The following is a 23,775-nucleotide window of genomic DNA, read 5'->3' as shown; positions in this document are numbered from 1 at the left end:
GAATAGTGATGTGAAATAATCCGACAGCTGATTTCTGCAGCTCAGGGTATGGAGGATGAGCTCAGCTGTCCTGCCTTCGATCTATCTGCAAAGGCTTCGAGAGCTCCTGCACAGCGGAGCTGCTCTGCTGCCCGTGTCAGCCCCTGTCCTGGGAATCAGCATCAGGCAGTGAGGTTTTGTAATAAATGCCATGATTTTGGGGCAATGGGGGAGGTGGGTGGCAGAGAAGAGGATAGCTGAATTGTTGTTGTGTTTTTTTTTTTGTGGTTGTTTTTTCTGACTTCCTTAAGATAATCAAGGAATAACAAGAGCCCTGCGCTTAAGCTGTGATGGAGAAGGAATGGTTAAGATGCTGTTTCATAATCCGTCAGGATTAATGTTCAGATTTTACTGAGCCTCTTATGCCCTTTGGGGCATGAATATAAGTACAGGAGCACCCAAGAATGGATATAGGCCAGAAAAACCTCCTGTGGTAACGTGCTGGGTGCTTATTATGGGAGGCATCTGTGTTAGATCCTTTCACAAACTGCTCCTGTTCGCTAGTGGGACTCCTGTGGGATGCTGTCGGCAGGGTTAGTAGCACGGGAGGAGGGTTGGCAGCTCTGTATACTGGGAAGCAAGGAGCTGGAAGATTGATGTGGGACACAGCCGTAGCCCCTAGGAGGAAAACCTGACCTTAGTCCTGGGTAAAGGTCAAGTGTCCTCATTCCCTGCCCTGGGGACACCTCTGTGTGTGAAGCTCCTCCGTGAGCCCCCCTCCTGCAGGGCAGGGATGGCAGGAGCACGAGGCAGGGAATGGCAAACTTAAAAGTGGTGCTGGCTGGCCCTGAGTGCCATACGGATTTGGGGGGTTGAAGAGCATGCAGGGGCAGGAGCGAGGACCAGGTCTGGCAGAGCAGGGGGGGAGGATGCGGCTGTGGAAGATGCAGCTCTGGGATGAGGAGCAGTGAAGGAAGAAACAGAAACTTTCTGGACAAACCGAGCGTGTTCACTCCTCTGATGCTCCGGGCACGTGGGTGAGATCTAGGACATGGTGTTCTTCGCTCTAAGCCTTGATTGTGGGGGGTTTACGGATATTTTTGTCATTTCTGCAGAGTGTTCTTAACTTGCCCTGAAGGCAGGGAGCCTGGGGGCAGGAAGCGAACCAGGTGCTGTGGGCTGCTGGGCCAAAGCTGCTCAGCTCTGGGGCAGGTAGAGGAGAGGTGTGAACTCTCGTAAGGACGCAAGAGAAAAACATCAAGACAAAGGCAAGCAAATTCTTTAGCAAGGTGTGCAAAAATGAATCAGAATACCCAGAAGTTTTACTGGGTCATACTGGGTGGGGTGGAGGGAGAGAGCTGTGATACCCTCTGAGGAGGTAACAGCTATACAAGTAGCACCTGGATTATTTCACGGTTGTCCTTGTGTTATTACAGGTAGTCTGATGGGGAGGGAGTTTGAGTTCTTGTGAGCAGAGACAGAAGCTTTTATTGATGATTTCTGCTCTTAGAACACTTCACGGCAAGGTTAAACATCTGCATTGGAGTTCAGCTTTCCCATCACTAGCACAGGAGCCATGAACAGTTTGTAGGGATGTCTTCGGAGCTTCCCTTGTATAATTGCAGCACAGGTAGAGGACACAGGGCTCTCTTTGTACTTGCCAGACAGAGCCCAGGCCCCTAAACATGGGAATTGTGCTGCCTTTAATATACCCTAGAATGTTGGTTTTAATTCTTCTCAGCTGGACAGCAAAAATGACAACTACTGGAAAAAAAAAAAAAAGGAAAAAAACCACACAGGTTTCTTAGGTCAGGCCCTTCAGGACCAGGAGTTGCGTGTTCTTTGAATGAGCGTTTTTTGTTGCAAAAGGTACCACTGGATGGAGAACAGTGGGTTAGGAGAGGGGGAGAGCCGGTGTTCAGATAGCTTGAGCTCAGCACGGCAGTAAGCTGTGGCTGCATGTGGAGAGGAGGCTGCTGAGATGCGTGCCGCTGAGCTGCGCCTTTCCTCCTTCTCGCTTCTGGCTCTGGGCTGCTGGCACCGCGGTGGCTGCTTTGCCCCGGCTGTTCCGTGCCCTCCTGCCTGCCATCTGGAGATGACCTTGTTTGAATTTCTCGGAGGCATGCAGGGGTGGGTTTGTTTGTGTTTCCCTCTAAGCCGATACCTGGCAGTCACGTGGAGCCGAGCAGGTGGCACACGGCGTGTTGTCCCATTCCAAGGAGCTCTTGGTTTCGTGGCAAAATCGGGGCTTATTAACACAACCCGGAGGGCCTCCTGTTGGCTCTGTTTGATGGGGAATGTCGGGGTGTTTCCAGGAGGCTCTGTGCTCGTAGGGCTGCAGGGATGTGCGGGCTCTGGAGGCATCAGCCATGCGGGTCTGCTGGGAGCGAGCAGGCTGCTGCAAGGCATGCAGCACGGGGTCAGGCTTCCTGGCTCTTCTTGTAGCTGCTCTGTCCTGGTTTCTTACACAGGAGGGAAGCCTGAGCGTGTGGTAGGACCCCAGGCAGACAGTCCGATTAAGTGCAACAGGCTCTGGAAGCAGAGCTGCTCTGCCTGGCACCTGGTGGCTTTTCACGTTGAGGATCCAGTGCATGGCATTGGAGGTTTGCAGAGGGAGCAGCTCGAATTCGCAGCTTCTGCAAGGTGAATTTCTGCTCCTGGGGCAGAGGAAGCCAGCCTGGATGCTGCCAGCCCTCTCTCACAGGGCTCTGACAGCCTCCCGCACCTCGATTTGCAGTCGGCTCCATCCCACCTCCCTGCAAGCACCTGCTTGGAGAACTTGTCACCCTCAGCTATTCCTGTAGCTGCCGCTGATAAAATCTGGTGATTCAGCCCACACAAGATCTGATTCTTTCCTAGGAACCTCCTGCAGCCACTGGCTTGAGGGCATCAAGGACGTGGGTTAGACTTCTGTGCTGGTCCTTGCTGAATTGCACCGCATCCTATTTGGGTGGTTTTTGTGCATTTCCGGTGTATTGGGATTTATTTGAATATTCTAATTTTCTAACGTACTCGCATTTCATCCTAGCATGGGATCATCTTTGTCTTTTATAACACTGTATTCCACATTTCAGATGGTTTATGAATGATGCATCCATCCTTAGGTCAAAGCACAGCTGAGAAATCAGGTTTGGGGTTAAAAACTGCCTTAGCAAAGTCCCTCAGAGTATCCTGGAGGCATCCAAACCCTATTGCCTGTAGATTGTGGGCAAAATAAGCCTATGAACCAAGGAAAGACCTGTGTTTTGGGTGCTCAACAGCTTCAGCTGCTTTTCAAATTGTGTCATAATCTTTGCGAGATTAAACACTGGTTCAGCTGGTTTTTGTTTGTTTTTAATTCCCTCACTTATGGAATAAGCTGGCGGTGGCGGATGCCCAGCGCCCTGGAGGTTGCACGCAGGGCATTTGGGGCCCAAGTGGTGACAGGTCCCCCTGGAGGGGAGGGATGTGGCCGTTCCTTATGGTCCCCTGGAGCATGAGGCTTCACCAGCACGGGCCGTGCTCCCTGCTTGTCCCTGGAGCAGAGCCCTGCGGAGGGCCTGGAGCACTGCGAATAAGCATCGCCTTTCCCCGGTGCTCCCAAAGCCTTCCCGAGCGTCCGGGAGAGGCACCTCACAGATTGTCTGTGTAGGAAATGTGGTTATGGCCACCTCACTGCTGAGGAAAATGAGCTACGGAGAAAGAAGTTGTTTCATTCAGTTAGTGAGGCCAGCTTAGGGCATAATCAGATATCCTGCCTCTGCTCCTTGTCTAATGACTGTCAGATAACCCAAGGGGTGATTATTACTGTAAATTTAAGTCCCGAGTCTTTCATACGTTGATCATAAAGCTCAAAAAGAGGCAATTTGCTATATTACAGGGGACTGAGGCTGGGAAAAGTCCGAGGTTGAATTTAATTTTGCCTAAATTCATCCATCTAAAAGCAGCTCTGGATCAGAGCCGGTCCCTGCAGACTCTCCCCAGCCGGGGGCTGTGGGGCTGATCACCCTATCTTCCATCTCCATCTCGGGATGGAGGTGGATCAGCAGCTGCAGTGCCTGTTTCTGCTCTGTGAAGGGTGTCTGGGGCTCTTGCTCAAATGTTATGTCTATAAATGCTCAGGCAGGTGCTGCCTGGGGCTCCAAGCATCTTCGGCAGAGAGAGGAATCAAACCCAGGCCTGCTCAGACTTCTGGTTGTCATCCTACAGAGCAGGCATCCTTCCTTCGCAGGGCTAAAGCACGTGGCTACTGCTTGGCAGCCGTGCAGGAGGTGGCTGCTGTGTGTCGCGCGTGGCAGCATCCCTCTGGGCTGGGGCTGGTCCTGGTCCTGTTCACCTGGCCGAGGCACGGCTGTGCCACGTTAAGGAGAGGTCCCGAGTCTCAGAACTGGTAAATCTGTTTAGTCTGTGCCAGTGAACAGCACTTTCTGGCTCCAGAAGTGTTCACGAAGAGGTGCTTTTGTGGAGAGGAAGAGGGATGCCAGCAGGAAACTGGCTGAGACAACACAGAAACATTTTCTGCCTGTGATCTCAGCCCCTGGAGATAAGGCTGGAATTCCAGCCCCCCCAGAGCATCCTCCCCTGGTCGATCCCGCGGTTAGGACTGCCCGGGGACGCTGGTGATGCTCCCCCAGGGGAAGCCAAGGGCTGGGGCAGAGTTGGGCTTGGAGGTCTTGGAGTCATCTCCAGAGACATCAGAAGGGTGAGGCTTGTGGAAAGCCAGCTTGCCTAATAAACTCTGGCAGTGGTTTACTGGTCAGTGGTGGTGATCTGAGCTTCCAGGTGGGGAAAAGCCTTCCAGGTGTGGCCAGCAGCAACCTGTGTGTGCCATGCCCATGGCATGAGGCAGATGGGCATCATCATCCAGCCCTCACTGCCACACTGCCCAGAGCCCAGGGGAGCTCTGAATTATAATCCCCTGCCTTTCAGTTCTTCTCACACGCTTCATCCCACCGCTGGTTAGGCAAAGGAGATGAAAACGAAGTAAATCTTCCCATCCCTGGAGATGAAGTGGGTTCAGACCGGATTGCTATTCACTTGGCTCCCTTCAGACTAATAACCTGCACCTCCTCTCCAACCCAAAATGCCTGGAAATGGTTCAAAATGATCTGTGGCAGGTCACGCACAGCCCATTTCATTGCATGTGCTGCAGGTCCATGCATTTTGCTGTGCTGGGGGCCTCTGCATGATGAGGGGGCTTGGCATACATCTGTGCCACCTAAATAGCAGCAACTGCGTCTTTTTGCTGAGTATTTTCATAGTGGAGGCTGAAAATTTGTATCTTCGTAGTGAGTGACTTGTGGAAGGAATTTGGGATTCTGCCTCGACCTCTGCTGCCTGGCTCCATTACACCGAGCGGGCCGTGTACAATGCTGCCTTTCAGGCAGACCTACAGAATAGGCTTTGTGTCTCTGTGCGGGCCCTCTTCTATCAGAGAAAAGCTTCCTCAGAGGTTGCAGGCAGTGCTCGGTGCTTCGAAATGGTTTCCACCTGTGCCAGGAGTGATTTCACCCTGCCTTTCGCCAGGGTTGAGCCGTGCCCAGGTGCCAGGTGCTTTACCCTTCCCTCCCAGAGCCGGCTCCTTGCTGTCAGCCGCAGGAACCCCTTAGAGAAAGGAGCTGCACGGGGTCTGCTCATGGCCTAGAAGGACAGCATGCCGTCAGGGTGATATTGTGGGGGGCTCCTAAAACTGGGGTGCATTTATCTGAGCCCCCCTCTGTGCTTTTCCCTGGGCCTCTCTGCAGAGCCGACGGCTAGGAGAGCCTAGTTCTGTGTTGGGCCTAGACTTACTTACGCCCTGACAAAGCTTTAACAGGATAAGCTAATAAGATATTAACACAGAGGTTGTTTCCGTGTCTTGTTTTCGATCAATAAAAGTCTGAAGTTAGTGCTCTCGTGCTGGGGGTGTGCTTTACTCAGCAGGACACGACAGATGTGGGGCTCCGTACGGGCGATGGGCGCTCCCCAGAACCCAGCCCCTCTGCGAGAGCCTTTAAACATGTTTTGTATGAGAGCTGGGGGAGGTGGGAGCTCGCAGGAAATCCAACCTCACCGCTGAGGCCTCCCAGACACAGCCCCTAGTGCTCGCGTAGCTGCCTTGGGGGCTGCGGTCTGTCTCTCTGCGGGTCTGTCGGACTTGGAAGAGGGAACTGGAAATGCAGCATCGTTGTTTTGGGGATGTTCGGGCCCTCTCAAGATAGAGATGGAGTCACACTACCGTTCGTAAAGGCGCTTTTGCAAACTCTGGTGTAAGCTGATCTGCAGCATTAGGCACTCAAATACTTCCTAAGAATTGGCTGAAGTCCTCTTCTATTCCAATTTCCCTGCTACAGCCACTATTAAATATAATTGTAAGATACAAGGGAAAACATTCAAAGAATGTTACTAGCTTATGAAATTGGATTGCCTTGGCTACTTCTGGGCAGATTTTATAGGGGGGAAAAAACTCAATTATATGGATCTAGGGCCTCATGGTAGTCTCAAATTGTAACTTCCCTTCTTCCCTGATATTTAAGGGCAGTGGACATTGCTTCTGGAAGCTATAGATAGTGCCTGAGTCATCCCTTACAGTACAGCTAAAATGTAAAAACATTAAATAATATATCCTTCCTGCTCCTATAAGCAGAGGAAAGTGTTTGACACTTCATTTTAAAAGCAGAGAAAAGGATACGTGGAGGAGGAGAGTTACGTGCGCCAAGCCGTGGCAGCAGCGGAGGGTTCCTGGCTCCTGGCCGTGCTGGTGGCTTGTTCCTGCAGCCGAGCTGGTCCTCCCCGGCCATCCTCTGTGTCTTCTTCCTGGGGCATCTGCTTTTCAAACCAGCAGAGCGTCAGGATGCTGCTGGGGTTGTTGTTAAAGACAGGTGAAAGAACGGGGGTGTTTGTCCCAAGGGGGCAGCTGCGATCTGAGCTGAAGTTTCTTATGCGGGGCTACCAAGGGAGCTGGTTTCTGGGCTGCAGTTTGGGTGTAGGGTTTTCTGGCTTCCAGGCAGTTCTGCGTAATAGCAGCAGATCGCGGGGCTCCTACTGAAGTGATCCAGATGGCTGAGTGTGTGCTCAGGCTGCTGTAAGGGATGCTTTGCTGAATCAGCTCCAGGCGGAACCCACGGCACGTTGGGGTGGGTGTTTGATGCGGAGAGAAAAGTGACCAGAGTTTGCTTGCGCTCTTACAGCTTTTCGCACCTTACTTATTCTCAAGCATGTGGCCAGACAGTTGAGAATGGTGACCCTGTGTACCCGTCTGAGGCTCTGGCTAGGGAGGAGTGGGATTTAGTGACTGTGGTCACTTGGCTGTTCCTTCACCTGCCCGTTGCCTTTGACTGGACATTACACAGCGGCAGCGGAGCACCTCTCAGACCCGGTGGAAGAAAAGGTGCTTGGGCACAGGCCTGGAGTGGGACTTGGACTTGTGTGTTTGTATCTAAGCAAAATCCCTGGCTGAGTTTCTCCCAGTGTCTCCAGAGGCAGATACTGGTCTGAAGACCTAACTGGTGAAGGCTGCCCCTTATTTCCTCCGGCTGTGAAGGAGCAGTTGCTCATTTAGGGTGGGCAATCTGCAGGGCTGCTCCTGGAGTCCTGCTGGCCGAGCACCCCGACTGGTCACCCTGGCTCAGGAGAACCCTTCACCTCCGTCCTTCGCTGGCGGCAGCACTTTGGTCAGTGAGCCGCTGCCTCTTTGTTCCTGCCTTTTCTCCCTTATGCACTCCCATCGTTCTGGGAAAAATCAACATTTGCTTTTCAGAGCGTGGCAAACAGAAGGGGTCTGTATTACATCCCGGTGGCAGCCTCGGGCTTGCAGGGCTCCGATGATAAACCCAGGGATGCTTGTTGCAGGGGAACCCTCTGGAGTAGTAGTTAGGGACCTGTGTGTGTCTAAAATAAGAGCAGGAAAGCAGTGTGTGCAGCAGGAAAATAAAATTTACGTTGGTGTTGCAAGAAGGTGGCAAGAAATGGATTTAAAATCTTAAATAAGGATGATTTCTTCCCTCCCTCACAAAAAAATAACACATTGCACAGCTTTATCACACTAAGGAGCAATGTTAGAGCACAGCAGAGAGCCGGATGCAGGGGTGGGAAGCTTGCACCAGTTTTCCTGCGTGGCCAGAGCGTTGCAGGCCTGCGGGGAGGAGAGCAGCGGGGTGTCTTGGTGCGAGTATTCGATCCATATGGAAATACCACACTGCAGTTTTAAAATTCCTTTCCCATCTTTTAAATCTGACAGCGTTTTTCTCCAACTAATCGATGGCTATTGCCAGATGAACCCGGGAAAGTCCAGGGCACGCATGAGTCTGGCTGCTGTAAACGTTTGGGGTTTTTTGGAACGCGAGGGGAAAGGGGTGAGCAGCGATCATTTGTTTCATTCTCTGTTTGCTTAGTGCTTTGCATGCTAAGCCCTCTCCCTCGTCCATTCAGGCACTCGGGTACTCTTATGCTATTAAAGGTAATCATTAACTAACACATTTTTAGCTTGCAGAAGCTCTTGTGGCAGCTGGTTAATGTAAGAGGTTGATTATTTCCTTCTTTGAGCAAGGCCACAGCGTGGACGAGTTGCGGTGCCTTCCCCCTCTCCCGTCTGCTGGGAGGCAGCAGGTCCTGCACAAATACAGGGACCAGGCCCAAGCTGCTCTGTGGTGGCTGAGCAGGCTCTGAGATAGCCTCGCAAATCCCACTCATTTAGCAAAAAGGCCACGGGGACACTACGGTACTTCTTAGGTGCTGCTGCTTCCCTCTCTTGGGTTTCGGAAGGTAAAGACTGCTTGCAGATGAGGAAAGTGGTGAAGACAGATTGAATTTAGAGGGACATCATCTCTTTGGAAATGTGGTTATAACTTGAACAGTGAACTGGAAGTGATTTTAGACTTGACAGTAGACACAAGGTCTTTTCCCAGTCAGCCTGGCTTCACAAGAACAGTTTTTTGTTCCTTTATACTCTTTTTCTTTTATCCTGCTGCTATAGAAAAGAATTGCATAAACCAGCAAAACCGCCAGCACATACGCAGACCCACTTTTCCCGGTCCCTTCCAATCTGTGTGGATGCTTGTGTTATAAACACACATTTGTACAAATCCTCGGATATGTCAGCGTGGTGACGTGGCATCCTTTCTGCTGCCCCGTCAGATTACTGAAACGCTCCAACCAGACGGATCACAGATGATGACTAACAGGCTTTTTCATAAGAAAAACTGCTTGTGCTAATTTTTTTGTGCTTTCATGGTTGGCCAGCATATCTCTCAATGGCTATCAGCTGTCTAGGGCTTTGTGGACAGTAAACAGCAGACCGTGACAACCAGCGGTGAAATGCTTGTGATATTTCTGTCAATTGAGTACCTGAGGATTGAGTTTGCTCACCTAAGAACAAATTCCCAGGGACGAGGATGGTTCCTGCACTATTTGAAGGCTGTTTTAGGTATTGAGCACCCTACCAAAGCAGCTGGGGTTGTTCCAGCGTTTCGGTCTTGACACAGAGGTTGAATGTCTCTGACAAACCAAACCTTCAGTTCGAGCGTGATCAGCCGGACATGACTCAGGATGTCTGGGTACAAACGCGTGATGTGGGTTTGTGGGTCAGGCAAGGCCACTTTAACTGAGCTTCTCTGGCCTCGAGTTCTGTGGCTGTGTTAATTGATTTCCTGAGAGTTGCTGCAATTGGGGTTAAAAGCTTGAACCAAAGCCTAAATGCGATGGAAGGTGGAAGTGGCGGCCCCCCGCCGTCTCACGACCGAATGCCAGGCCAGGCCCTTTCCCCGTTTAGCCCTTTGCTGTGTCCAGCAGCCCAGTTGTTGGCTGGGGGAAACCATTTGAACTTCGGGGGAAAAAAAACAAGGCTTAACTTCCGCTGTCTCTTATCATTAGCACAAGCTTTTGGGGCATTTTATTAGTGTGAGAATGCACTTGGCACCTGCCAGAAGCATAACGTGGGAGGAATGTCTGCGTTTTGTTCATGCCAATTTTCCTGAGGTTTCCTTGAGGGCTCTCTGATCCAGCCTTGGGCCGTTTTTTTCCTACGTGTGAACCTGTGGCTCTGCTTGTGTTAACGGTGCTGTGCTGATGGGCAGAGCTGTCCGGTGCCCGCAGATGTGAGCGAGCTGGTGATGGTGCAGGGCGAGGTGCGGAGCTGCTTGCGGTGCCCGCGGGGCAGTAGCTGCATTGATCCCTCCCGAGTCGGTCACCCGTGCCCCTTGGGAACAGCCGAGGCAGCCTCCACCCCTGTGAAAAGCTCAGTTTGCTGCCAGAGATATTCGATCCAGAACGGAGCCGTGCACACGGGTTGAAGTTTTTGTCTAGCTGTGTTCAGCTTCTTTGGAAAGAGTCTCCATTACACAGAAACGAGAAAAGTGTCTTTATTCTTTGGTGCATGTTTCTGATTAGTGCTGGAAATAGGCATGAATTTTTTCCCCCCTTTTTTTTTTTTTAAACGTACTCCTTTTGAGGTTAATGTTGCAAGTGGATTTCAAGTTAATAAAAGTGAAGCTGTAATTGTGTGGTTCGCTGGAGTTGGGCTTGAAGCAATAGAGACTTTTTCCTGCTCTGCAAGCAGGCGCCTTTCCCTCGCAGTCCCCAGCTGCCTCCAGTGACCCCGTGGCTCTGCGAGCGCTGACTGCAGGGCTCTGTCTCTGAAGGTGAATCCCAATTTTGGTGTTACAAAATGTGCAGCTCAGTCTCCAGCACCCGGTCTGATGCGTCGGAGAAGCCACCACTGGTTGTGCACTGCGGATTGAGCCCCGGGTGGGCTCTCCTCCCTCTGCTCAGAGCTCCAGTCCTGATGAAGTCTTCTCCAGTCATTTATCTAAGGAGCTTTTAGAGCTTGTCCGTGTGGAGCAGGACGGGATGCAGCTGCTGGTGATGGCAGTTCTCTTGCTAACTTGGCAGTACCTGCGATGGAGATAAGATGAGGGAGGATTCACACTGTATGGTGCTGAACAGATGATCCTGAGAGTATTGTGACAGATATGCAGATCCCAAAAGGGAGTGGAAAACTTTTGCAGCAGTCCATCTGGATACCTGTGCCAGCTGTGCATCCTCTGCAGGGCAAGCGTGACGTCCTTGGCGCCATGTCCTCCCCAGCAGGCAGTGGAGGAGAGAGCGGAGGGCAGGGTGGGTTAGAGGAGATGGGGCTGGGGGCTGCTGCTGGAGAGAGACGAGTCTAAAATGCCGTCTTCTGCTCCAAAACTGCTTGTGCTGTGGACACCACCGAGGTGTTGTTCCGCTGGGGGTCTCCCAACCCCAACTCCTCTGTTGGTGGGGCCTGGGGAGGGCTCCGTGGCTTGGCCCGGACCCATACACCCCAGGAGGGAGCTTGGGTGGCTGTGGGAGGGCGCTGGTCTTGGATGGAGACATCTCCAGTGCTGTCCGGACACCCTGCTGTGCTCATGCTGAAGAAGGAAGCTGAATTCTCTGACCTCAGACCCACCAGTAACTACATTTAACGGAAGCAAAGGTCGTGCTGGCTGCTCGGATGAGCTGGTGCCGCTTTGCTGACTCCAGCAGCGTGGGACGACTCCTGCTGGTTTTGGCCCATCCTATTCCACCACGACCCTTGCTTGGTTTGGGTTCCTTTGTTTGTTTGTTTTTTGTTTTTACTGGAATGGTAGAGAGCAAGTTCCTGGGCTACATCTTCCATTGTTTGTCCTCACCCCGTGGTTTCTCTTCATAATGGAAATTGCTCGTTTGTTCTTTGATTTCTACATGGTATGAGTGTAGTGGCATGAACTACTCACTTACTGCGAGGCGAAAATAGATTTCAAGCGGCCTGTCTTGTTACCAGTGCATGTGCATGCAGAAAGTTTGGGATTTACCATGCAAAAAGTCTGATTTGTTTTGGAGAATGTACACGCTGCCTGTATTGCAGTTGAACATCTCTGGCACGTCTAACATCTTGTTAGTGCTAGCTTCAGATTCAGCCAAGCCAACTGGAAAAGGCGCGCTGCAGCAAGGATAGATTTCCCAGACACACCGGCTTCGGTCTCCCTGCTGCCCTGCACCGCGTCTGCACGCCCTGCGTGGGGGCAAGTGTCTACGAAATGCTCCCATCTCAGTGCTGGAATGCTGTACGTCCACGGCGTGTTATATTCCAGAATTGTAGGGGTTGGAAGGGACCTCAAAGAGATCATTGGGTCCAACCCCCCTCCCAAAGCAGGTTCCCTAGAGCCTTTGGTGCTGCTGCTCTCCTTGGGTGCCATGTGGGCCCAGCCTGCGGATCTGGAGGGAATTAGTCCTCAGTTATGGAATGTGAAAAAGCATTGCTCAGCCAGCGAGCCGAGGTGAGGCTAAGCTCTGTGAAAGTTATAATTCTGTGCTGCTGTGACACATCCGCCGGGTTGAATGAGCTGTTCTTGGATCGACCTATTTTAGCTGCTGGACTCTTCCAGTTCGAAGTCATTCTGCTGGGGTGCGGGGAAGCATTCCAAATTTCAACCAAATAAAGCACATTTCATTATGTTTCTTAGGCCAGTGAGCTACAATAAATTTATAGGATGGCCCGAGGGCACTTGAACAGCGTTGAGAGGGAGGGCTCATAGACGCTATGTCTGGGGTGGAAACCTTTGATTTTTGGTTCGCAGCCCCACAGCCGAAAACTGGGGCTCAGCCTGCTGTGTCCACGCTATAAATAGAGGTAACCCCGGAATGCTGTCAGCACGCCACATTGCTGGCTTCCTGGCAGCGTGTTCAGAGCAGCATATTTTTAGCTATTGCTTTCTCATTTTTTTTTGACAGATCTTCTCTTCTGCCTTGCCGGCCTGCCAGCTTTCCCTGCTGTGTATCTGCTTTCCAGGACTGAGCCCGGATCCTCCCTCGGTGGCGGGGCAGCGTGGCACCACGGGTAGCAGGCTGGGCTGGGACCCCGCGGCACTGCCTCCCCTTTCCAGATTCACTCTTAAGGTGTTGGACAACCTGGATGAATTGGTGGTTTGCTCCTTATTTCCCCTTCTGTTGAAAGGGGATTAACAGCATTACTGTGGGTTATTGTGTGACCCAGGGGTTGGAGCAGCAGCCGTCAGAAAAACTTCCTTCTACTCCTGCCTCCAATACAAGTCGGTTTCTTGCCCACCTTTTCGGTGACCAATTTAAAAAGCTTGCAAATGGTATTTGCAGATCCCCAGAGAAAACCTGCGAGACAGGGCAGATAAGCAAACCTCTCAGAAATGTTTGCATAAAAGTACACGCTCAGCCAGTCGTGCATGGATGCTCCGACGGCCGGGCTGCCTTGGACGCTCCAAGTCGTATGTGTGTTTTTCCACTGGAGTTGTTGCTAAAGGGAATAAAGCCTATTTCCTATGTGCGGTCCTGTCCAAGCTTGTAAGCTCCTCGCTCTGCTTCCACCCTGCTTTCCCGCAGTCTGAATGAAGTCTTTGAACATAAAAGGATGTATTTAACTAGCTCAGCATGGCTGCATATCTGCGCTGTTCAGCGTGCCACCCATAAGGGACCTTTTCCTCCTTTTTTTTTCAGCAATTATGAAAGCCAGGTTTCAGTGCCGCACCTTGCCTGCACGCAGAACAGAGGTGTTGGTTCCCTGCAAGGAGCTGAGCCAGGACTCGAGCTCTCCTGCAGCCCGTCTGAAGAAGTGGCATTTAAAACCCTGCTGGGCACGGGAAACGTGCCCTGTCATCCTTGCCAGAGCAACAGGCATTTAGGAGGAGGAAATAATTGAGAAAAAATGAGGCACTGTGTTTAAAAGAAACAAAAATATGATGCTGGTTAAAATGTTTAATGCTGATTATAGTGCACGAGCACATGGAAATTTCAGCCCTTCTCTCAGCGTAATGGAAGCTGCGGGCTGAGGGATGTGCGCAGCAGCAGAGCGCTCTGTGGCAGTGCAGGTGAAGTTCTCGGGAGGATGGCCTGGGTGTTTGCACCACAGCTGGATGGCCCCAGATGGGTTTCTGGCTGGTGGGGGCCAGGACCTGCTGGCAGGGTGCAGAGCTGGGTGGGGGAACGGCTCCGGGTGGTGCTGGCCGGGGCTCCCTGCGGCCAGGCAGCTCCGCCGCTCCCTGGGACCAGCCCTGCGGTTCAGCCGCCTGGCTTCGTAGGCACAGAGGCTTTTTATATTAAAAAAGGAAAGGGAGAGAGAAAATGCACCCACGTATGCATATATACAAGCAGAGGCTTCTAAGCGTGAGACATTTTTTCCATGTCGAGTTGCCAGGCAGCACTTTTCCCTTCCCTCCCTCCCTCCATCGCGGGCTCGCTGGTATGAAAGTTTTCCTGCCTTTTATATTTTTTTTTTCGTCTTTTGTGTATGATGCAAATTCCTACAGCTGACAAGGTTTGTAAGGCTGTGGCTGTGTCAGATATCACAGTTTCGGGATGTTTTGCAGCTTATAATGGTGCTGCTTTATTCCTTTTGCTGACTGTCCAACAGATCTGGTGGATGTTGAGAAGAGAGGATATTTGTTCAAAGTCTATCACTTGTAATTATATAACACCGCCTAACAAATCTGGAAGTCTCTCACCTGTTGGCAGAGTAGATATCCCAATTGACAGTCTTGGTGTGTGCTCTGGCAGGCTTTGTGCTGATTCTTTTCCTGTCTACTTCTATTGTGCAAAATAAAAAAAAAAGGGGGGGGAAGCTGAGGCACTGATCGGGTTACAGTTTCTGCAGATGGCTAAGCTGTAATCAAAGGCTTGTTGCCATGAATTTTTGTTCTTGCTGATTTTTTTTGGCCCACCAGGGGGATGACTGTTGTGGCCATCACCACGTCACCAAAAAGCTGCTGGGAGTGCAGAGAAAGTGAGTGAGTTGCTGATGGATTAGAAATGATGCTGTAGCTGCATGCCCTTCCGTCTTGTGTGAAGCGAGGAAACAGTCACAGGTTGATCCTGGGAGGTTTAGATTTGGCATTTGGAAGAGTTTCTCCACGGAGAGGGTGGCCAAGTGTTGGAACGTGCTGCCCAGGGAGGTGGTGGAGTTCCCATCCCCAAAGGCATTTAAGAGACATGTGGATGTGGCTCTGAGGAACATGGTTTAGCGATGGGACTCGGCAGGTCCAGGTGATGGTCGGACTCGGTGATCCTGAAGGTCATTGCCAACCTGAGTGATCCTGTTGTGATTCTGTGAGCCTGGGAGACCGGCAGGCATGCAGGCGTTACCTATTTCAGACAGCAATTGCTATGGGAATGAAGGAGACAGGTCTGTCTGCTTTTTGTCTTTCAAAGTAATGTGTGATGAAGGGTAAGCTAAGCTTTCCGCACGATCTTTCTCCAGCACAATGCATGTGAATTAACCATCTGCTACCCCAGTGAACACAAAGAAAACATTTGAGTTGAAAAAAGACTTAGCAAAATTAGCCCGACATCTGGATCGCTGTATTCTGGCTTAGCATCTGCCTGCAACAAGTGATGCATCAGGTGTTTCGGCCAGTCCTGTCCCACAGCAGGGTTCTCAGAGACAGTGCCTTCCCAGGATGCCAGCTACATCCAAGGGGACCTAAAAAGGGGCTTATAAAAAAAGATGGAGAGCAACTTTTTGCTCGGGCAGATAATGATAGGACAACGGGGGATGGTTTTAAACTAAAAGAGGGAAGTAGTAGAGTAGATATAAGCAGGAAATTCTTCACTCATGGGGTGGTGAGGCACTGGAACAGGTTGCCCAGAGCAGCTGTGGATGCCCCATCCCTGAGGTGTTCATTTTTATGACATTTATTACATGCAACGTTCCTTCCCTCGCAGATTGCTTAGGAGATTCCCAACAGAATACGTGCCTTACCAGATGTAGTCGTAGCGTGGAGATTGCTCCACATGTGCTCTCCACATGAACTCCCTTAGCCCATGCAAACCTTCTTCTTGCTTTAGGAATCACCCGGACTTCCAGTGGGAGACTGCGGAGACTCAGTGACCAGACGAGTCCAAGTAAGTTACGTGAATCTCTCCTTGTGAATCTTCCTCATCCAATAAAAACAAACAACGATAACAAAACAGGCTGGGAGAATGCAAGAGGTGATTCCAGAAAGCACATCTCCTGCCTCCTGTGCATTGAATGCTGGCTGCTAATAGATGCAGAGCTCTCTGCTGCAGGGAGAGAGCAGCATGTGTAGAAAAGAGAACAGTATATATAAAATAACTGAAAAGAGAGAGCAATATAAAATAAAAGATTAATTACTTACTGAATAACGATCCAGTGAGAATAATTAGAAAGCCCTATCTCAGTTCAAGGGGTCTGACACCAGGTAGCAGAAAGCAGGAATGGCCTCGGGTTGAAATATAGCTTTAGCAATTAGTGGCTCTCTCTTGCTCTCCTTAGCTATTATTTTTTATTGGATGTGGAGATTTATGGATTATGTGTGCTTGTGACTAATTTACACTCCTAATTGCAGTTTAATGTTTCTGAGGCTGTTTCTGATTCAGAAGGAAGCAAGTGGGAGGGTTCCTATCTCAAAGAAGGTGTTTCCCAGCCTCTGGAAAGCAGCAGTCTCAGTGCTTGGGGTACCTGAGACCATTTGCAGTGTTGTTCATGTGCGTGACACTACTGGGAGCGCTCAGGCACACAGACAGGTCCCTGATGCTGGCCTGCATTGGCCTGACCCCTTTTATCCCCTGCGAGCAGAAAATTTCCCTCTTATCTAAAGCACACAACAGGAAGCTGAGACAGCCCAGTTCTAGGCTTTTCCTTTTGCTGGCCCTTTTTGCTGGCTCTGCTAGTCCCTCTGATGGACTTGTGCTGCTCCGTGGTCCAAGCCCCTGCGGGAAGCATCTGGCTCTGGAGTCGCGGTCCCCTGTACACCATGGATGTTCATCTTTCTTTTGGTGCAGCTGATATCTTCCTTCACGTTTCCTTACATGAGAAGTACGACCTCCCCTTTGGCATTTTCTCTTTGCTTTCTCTGGGATGCTGACAGTCACCTCTGCTGCTTGCTGTACCCCGAGAGCCCCACTTGCCTCCTCAGCACCCTGTGCCGGCCACGCTTGGTTCAGGGCTTCCACCCGCTCCTGTTCCCTTGGTCTCTGTCACTCACAGTCGCTCCCTCTGGGCTCTGTTTGCTATTTCAATTCATCTTCTCAGCCCTCATATCCTGTCTCAGCTCCCAGATGTACTTATCAAAACAGTCATTGTCAGCTTTTCCCTCTGTGCTGGGGGGGGGGGAAAAGCCACCCTCGGGAAGCCTTTCTGGAGCGGTGACTTCAGCATTTTGCTGTATCGAGGCATGAGCACATGCGGCATGGGGATTAGTCACAGACATCTGGTCAAGGGTGCACTTAAACACTCGGGAAGCTGTGACACTGCCTGCCTGGCCTTCATCAAAAGCTAGTGATAAGCGCAGGGGCAGGTATTCCAGATATGGCCCAGGCAAGGTGACAGGGGACGTCGTGCGCCGTGACACGATCCTGCTGCTGGGACACTCGCTGCTCCGGATCGGGAGCCTCGCAGTTGTCTCCTGCAGAGGTCTCCTACGTGGGTGTTGTGATGTATGGGTGATAGGATGTAAATACGGTCAGAGCAGGCCTTTGTGCCACAAACCAATATCAAATGGCTGGAGAAATGCGTTGCGTGGAGTCGCAGCGCTGGTCTGGGCGCTGCCGCCCCGCGCTCAGCCCGGGAGCAGGGAACTGAGCTGCTCCTCAAAGCTGCCGCTCCAAAACTTGGCCGCCGGTGCAGAAGCTGCTGGTTCTGAACTGAATCGCGTGTTTATCTCCTGCATGTGCAAAAACAAAACTGCCGTCGCAGCCCTCGCATCGTGTGTTTTCGTATACATATGTCCAAGGACAGAAAGGGGATTTGGTACCGCTCCAAAGGCAACTGGAGTGTGGAGAATCTAAATTGAAAGACACAGCACATTTGTTCAAGCCTGTTTTCTTTAGGCTCTAATTATATACTTTTCCACTTTTCTGGTGAGAGACCTTTTAAATTTTAATGTATTTTTTTTTTCAAGTTAAAATCAAATGAGCAACTCAGTGCTCCGGTTTACACTGCAGTAAATATTTATGGCTCCGTATAACTGCAGCTCAATTTCCCCTTGTTTCGGATCCAAATGTTCTCCTCTGCACATCTGGCCCTGCACCCAGAAGTTTTTATTCTTGTGAAAGATAAATTGGGACTGGGATGACTGAGCAGTGGCTGTAAATGAAGCGTCACAGAAGGGGGGGGTTGTTTTGGGCTCCTTGCCACCCTAAACAAAGAAAGGGATGACATGCATTTCCACAGCCACTGACTCTTGGGCTCTAGATAGCTCCACAGTCATCCGCAGACCACGTTTAGCCTTGGGACACGCAGTGACATTAGGATGCTGGATCTGGCCTTGACTTCTTCTGGGAACCCTATTATGTGACTCCTCTTGGTTTTTCTCGTCCCCGGTTGTGTGGCACTGGCATCCAGCGTAGCTCAGAGAGCAGCAATTCTGGGACTTGGGAGTTTTTGTTTTTGTTTTGTGCGGGCCTGCTGGGCAGTCCTGGGAAAGCCGCTGTGCTGGGACCCGTCTGGGCTTCTTGTGGGTCCGTGGAGAGAGCTGGGGGCTGTCAGAAAGCATCCCAGAACACCTACTGGAGGTTGGGAAGTGTAAGGTTCTTGAAGGAACCCATATCCTCATAGATTACAGGGGAGTGTAACTTGTTTAGGTAGCTACATTCAGGAGTATGGGAATCCTGTGCTTTGTCTCAGTTTTTTTTCTTTTGCTGCAAAAGTGGAGTCAACCTCCTGAGAACTGTGCTGGGGAGGAGACGCCAGGATAAGACGGTGTTTGAGTGCCTCAAGCTTGTAGTGGGGACTCTGGCTGCTATGTGAAGAGATGCCGTGGTCACTGGTCCTTCTGCCCTACAGATCTGCCGCGGGCTGGGGTGATGCTGGCCATGGGGTCCTGGCTCCCCCCGGCAGCAGTGGGGCTGGAGGGGCCCCGGCACGAGAGCCAGGGCAGGGGAATTTGGGGTTTGGCACTGCCACCCCTCGGTTAAGGCACACAACCCTGCCCTTGGGAGCGTTTTGTGAGTGATTTGGAGGCTCTGTTCAATGCATGGCTGGAAACAGGCAGTGAGAGGAGTGGGAAGCCCTTCCTAAAAGGCTCTGTTGTGGTTTGGGATTTTGGCCCCTAAAATGCCACCGTCACCTGATTTTTGGTAGCTTAGGGTAATATTTTTGCAAGGCTAAGAGCGGTGTGTTAGGGAAGTTACTCCCACCTCATTTTCCTACAACTGTACCTGACGAGTTTGAAGGAGAGAAATATTTGCTGACACTTGCCATCCGGAGCAGGGCTGCGTTCCCGAGCAGCCCAGAAAACAGCCCCAGAGCGGTTGGAGTGGAAGAAATCGGCATCGTGTTCCTCCTGGGCAGCCAGCTGCGCTCCGGACTTTGATTTGCTTCCAGACTTACAGGTCGGGCTTTGCTAAGAGGAAGGACCTCCTCTTGCAGGGGCAACACAGGAGGGTCCAAAAAAAAGGTAGAATTTACTGATTTAACTAAAACAGCGTGTCTCTCCGAAGGTAAAGGCAGCTTGGGGCGGGAGGAGGATGCCTTCCCCTTGTGCTACGGCACAACTGCTGCCGCGCCGCTGCTGTTTCGGGGTCAGGTGCTTTGTTGGTGAGAAACCCCGCAGGGCCGGCAGGGGAACAGGTGCCTCTGCTTTTCCCCGCGCCGGCTTTTGTCTCGCTGCAAGGCCGCCCGGAGCCGAGCGGGGCAGGGGCAGGCTGCCAGGGCCAGCTGCAGCGGGGCAGGCACAGCGCTCCCAGCCAGGGGCGTCGGGGCGCGAGCGGCCGCACTTCTGCATCCTCAGCAGTTGGCCGGACATCAACCACAGCTTGTCTCGGTGCTTGTTGGAAGCACAGGGCATAATTTAGAGAGGCGTAAAGCTCCAGGCCAGCTATCTGGGTTGCATTACAAAGGGGCGCTCGCTGATGTCATGAAACCCTTCATCAGAGCGGTTTGTCTCATGGTGTTTAAATATTTCTGCCGGGTATAAAGCCTGGAGGCAGTCCCGTGCCAGGCCGTGTGTTTTTTGGGTCAGCTCGGGCCCCTTGTCCACCCTTTAGGTTGGCGGTGGTAGACAGCAGCCTCAGTGGGTGGGCAAGCAGGGTCCCGGGGCCACGGGATGTGAGAGAAAAGTTTCTGGTCACGGTGTGAGCCTGTGCCTTGTCCTGGGGGTGGTGGCACCATGCTGCAGAGGGCCCCAGGACGTCCCCGCAGGGTTTGGTAGCTGCTGCTTGTGGCTGGTGGTGTCAAGCCCAATTACAGCTCTATGTTCAGGGCTGTGGAATTAAACCAGGATGAAGAACTCCCTTGCTAATGACACTGATCCTTGTGGAAAGGCTCTGGCAGTGCCAGGGGAAAGCAATGCTTCCTCCGTTGTCTGTCAGCCAGGGACAGTGTGTGTGAGCGGGCACTGCAGGGGGAAGCGCTGTGTCCTGGGGGTGGGTGCACGGCTGTGGGCACAGCTTAAACTGGAGCATCCCAAAGTAGTGAACCCTGCTGAAGTCAGATGTCGCAGTGATGTACCCAGTTCATGCAGTGAGTTGAAGGTAATCACGGCAGTAGCTCCTGCTGTTTCCATCTTTCGGTTCAGTCCCTTGGCCTGAGGCTTTCTCCTCTTTTTATGCTTGGAGTCTGCAAGAGAGCAGCTTTAGAAGGGGGTTATGTCAGGTTGCAGGTGAACCAGAATAGTGGAAATAAAAGAAATGTCCAAAGCCAGGGTCTCAATAGACAAACACAGGTAGTTACATAAGCTAATTCAAAGTGCTATAAAAGCCATTAGGTCTTTTGATTTTTTTCCCCAGGGAAACACTGCCAGGACTGTCAGGTATCTCCTGCAGCTCACACGTGGGCACCCCCACTACGCAGCACAGCCCTCTGTGTATAATCGTGGCATCTGAGTGAGCTGAGTGTGGGAGCCCCTCCTGTAAACCTTTGTCCTGACCTTCAGACAATCCTAACCTTTACTGAATCCCGCTTTAGTTTCCTCTTGGCAAACCGGGATCCAGGCTGGGAGCGCAGCACTGGTGCTGCAGCTGGAAGCTGGGGGCACGCACGGCATCCCGGCGCTGCTGCTTCTCCCAGCCTGCGCCTTTCTCCTTGGCAGAGCTGCAGAAGGGTTAACTCGAGGCTTGTGGCCTGCGGCCTGGTTGCTTTGGATGTGTCCCTAGATGAGGTCATACGGATTTCTTCGGGCAGCCTCTATTCCCCTTTGTTTTAAGCACCACACTGGTCACACCAGCTGCGCGGGTCTCCGTGCCAAAGAGCGTCCCCGTGCACATGCACCGCTTGCTCTCCTCGGGCTCCCAAGTGACAAGCCCTCGTTTGACACGTGTCCTCCCGGCCTTCCTCATCCAGAGGCGAAGCAGCAAAAGGTGAAGCCTGGTCACTTTAGAGTCCTTTCTGCCGTGGGGCAGCTCCAGGAGCGTGGCTCTGCAGGAAAGCCAGAGCCCAGGCAACAAGAAGTTAAAGAGAAAAGGCTGCTCCTGGTTCAGGTGCTGGGTTTCCTGCACAGACACAAGCACTGTGCTTGCATAACGCAGGCACGTGGACTCGGAGCTGCCTGGGATGGTCCTGTGGGGGTGCCACGTGCTTCGAGTGGAGATGTGCATTAGTTACAGTGAATGAGGGAGCCAGGCTCTTGTGTGCAAGCTAAGAAGTTAAGGAGTAGTGATAGGTGCCCTGGGCCTGCTTGCTGTAGAGGGGATGTGCTGAGCACTGGCTTGTCATCCTCTTCCTTTACAAGATCTGTGAATCATCTCCAGCCTTGTGTGTTGTGATGGTCTGAGTTAGTCCCTAAAGGCTGCTGGACAGGTGAGCAGGCAGATTGCTTGGCTTTCGTCCTGCAGCACCTGGCACCGGGGGCTCCGGTGGGAGGAAAAGGGAGGTGGTAGCGATATAAATCAGCAGGTGAGGAATGACTGCAGAGTTGTTGCTCTGTAATGTTTGGGGGACACAAAACAGCTTCAGCTGCTGGCTGTGTTTTAGGGTATTCATCTTCCTCACTGTAGCTGTTGCTGAGTGCTGACAAGCCCCGTAGTGCTCTCCCGAGGACAGGAGAGGCAGAAGTGCAGCGTGCACCTGCTGCTGGGCTGTCCCTGGGGAGGGTACCGATGGCCCCTGGACCAGGTGTCCCTGGAGGAAGCTCCCAGGGCCCTTTCAGGAGATGCTCACATCAGCTGCGGCAGGGAGGAGCTGGGGGAGCAGCGAAACAACACAGAAATACGGCTTTATCTGATTCGCTTCATATGTTTCATCCCGTTGTGAAGGATGGAGGAATAACAGCCCGATCCTCTAGAGCAGGACACAGAGCAGTAAGTTTGCTGTCACCTCTGCTGGCCCCAGCATGGGTCCTACGAGGTGCACGGCTGCCCTGGGACGTTGCTGACCCGAGGTGCCACGCTGAGCCCATGGGGCGAGCTGATGGAGGCAGCGAGGAGCCCTCCGGGGGCTGGAGGGAGCCAAAGGTGCTGCTTCCAGCCAAGGTGTGGGGTGTGGAGCAGGGCACCCCTGCTCGTAGGAGGAAGGAGCACCCTGGTGTGCCCGGACCTGGTTTGGGTGCGCTAACTCCCGTGGTGCTGGTTACCTAAGCAGCTGCGTGCGGTCACATTTCTCTCCGTCGGCTACGTGCGTCTCCCCATGGCGTTTGTTTTCCTCGTCCCTTTTGTTGCTGAAACGTCAGTTTGCAAATTGCTCTTGGGCACGTTGGCAGAGCTGCTCAGCTTTCCCTCTTCCCCTCAAAGCCTGGCGGCCCACACCACGTGGGCACGGCGGCGAGGTCCCGAGCCCCGGCTGCACACCACAGGCATGCTCTGAGCCGGCGCGTCCGGCGGTGTCTGGCGTTTACCAAAACCCCTAATTGCACCTTGGGCAGGGAGCACCGATTTACTCCTGGCTATATTTATCTTGTGCCCAGGACTGCAAAAAGGATGGGAGCGCAGCCTTTCCTGCCCGTCCCCGCAGTGACAGGACTGTGTCTGCCAGGCAGCTCTGCAGCCGGATAAAGCGCTGTAGGTGTTTGGGGCCGAGCTGCAAAGCGTGAGGTCTCCCTGCCAAAATTTGGTAGCCATGAAAGCAATGCACAAGGTCCAAGGAAAGCACCAGTAGCGAGAGGCATTCCTGATTGATTGGCTCCATGGAGCAGCCCCTCCTTGGCTTCAGTTTCTTGTAACTGACTCTCTGATCCAAAGCAGGTTATGGTGCGCAGGTCCCCGGGCTGCTAGGGGAGCTGGAGGCACCGTGGTGTGGTGGGTGAACCCTGGGCGAGCTGCTCGGGGGGTGCTGGAGGGGAGCAGGGTGCGGTGCAGCCTGGGCACTGCCTGCTGAAGTAAGCCCAGAAATAAGAAAGGCAGCTCCTGAAGGTGCGTGCAGGTCTTGATGCAGTCTGTCTTAATTTATTCTGCCTGCTTAAGAGCCCCTCTTAAACTCCCTTAAAGGCTTCATTTGCTCCGATGGCTCCTTCTGCCAGGCGGGATCTGTTACAGCTGCCCAGGAGGCTGCCGGGTGCGGAGCAAATGACCGTCTCTCAAAAGAGGAGCAAATACAGCGATACTGTTGGGAATCACTGCAGCCCTGCAGGAGCCCCCTGCTTTTGTGGGGTCCCCGAGCAGTGAGCTGGGGCAGGGCGGCTGGCGAGAGGGCTCCGGGGCCAGGCTGGGAGAGTCAGGGCTGGAGAGAGGCAGTGGAGGGCCCTGGAAGAGTTAAGGTTTATCTGGGAGGGTGCGAGCCCGGTTCCTCCTGCCTTGCCTTTCATTCTGCGCTGCCAGCTGCTATTAATACTTCAGCACATGAGTGTTAAAGCGCGAGCAGAAAGCCCGGGGAGGATATGCTAGGGATTTCCGGCAGTTTGAGGCTTGCAGGCAGACAGAGAGGTTGGGAGCCAGCAGAGAGGAGAGCCCGAAGAGGGGCTCTTAAAGACACACTGCTCCCGG

At 52.4% G+C, this 23,775-nt stretch overlaps 1 protein-coding gene across 4 annotated transcripts in view; it reads left to right on the top strand.

The window, feature by feature from the left end:
* The window catches only part of SEPTIN9 (septin 9), a 129,509-nt gene that overhangs the window by 9,575 nt on the left and 96,159 nt on the right, over positions 1-23,775 (top strand). The window contains exons 2-3 of one of the 4 annotated variants that reach the window (XM_080560670.1): positions 12,670-12,834; positions 15,748-15,804. The exons of 1 other annotated variant lie outside the window; for it this stretch is intronic. Coding sequence is in view for 2 of the 3 variants with exons in the window: in XM_080560664.1 (XP_080416790.1) it covers positions 14,632-14,686; positions 15,748-15,804 (112 nt within the window). In the remaining variant the exon portion in view is untranslated. Of the gene's footprint in view, positions 1-12,669; positions 12,835-14,616; positions 14,687-15,747; positions 15,805-23,775 lie in introns of those variants that run through there. 2 more of the 4 variants (XM_080560664.1, XM_080560666.1) reach the window with 2 other exon arrangements.

This window comes from Anser brachyrhynchus (assembly GCF_964034855.1).
Source record: "Anser brachyrhynchus genome assembly, chromosome: 18".
Lineage (NCBI taxonomy): Eukaryota > Metazoa > Chordata > Aves > Anseriformes > Anatidae > Anser > Anser brachyrhynchus.
Note: the sequence above shows the minus strand (reverse complement) of the source record. Positions and strands in the feature narration are given on the sequence as shown.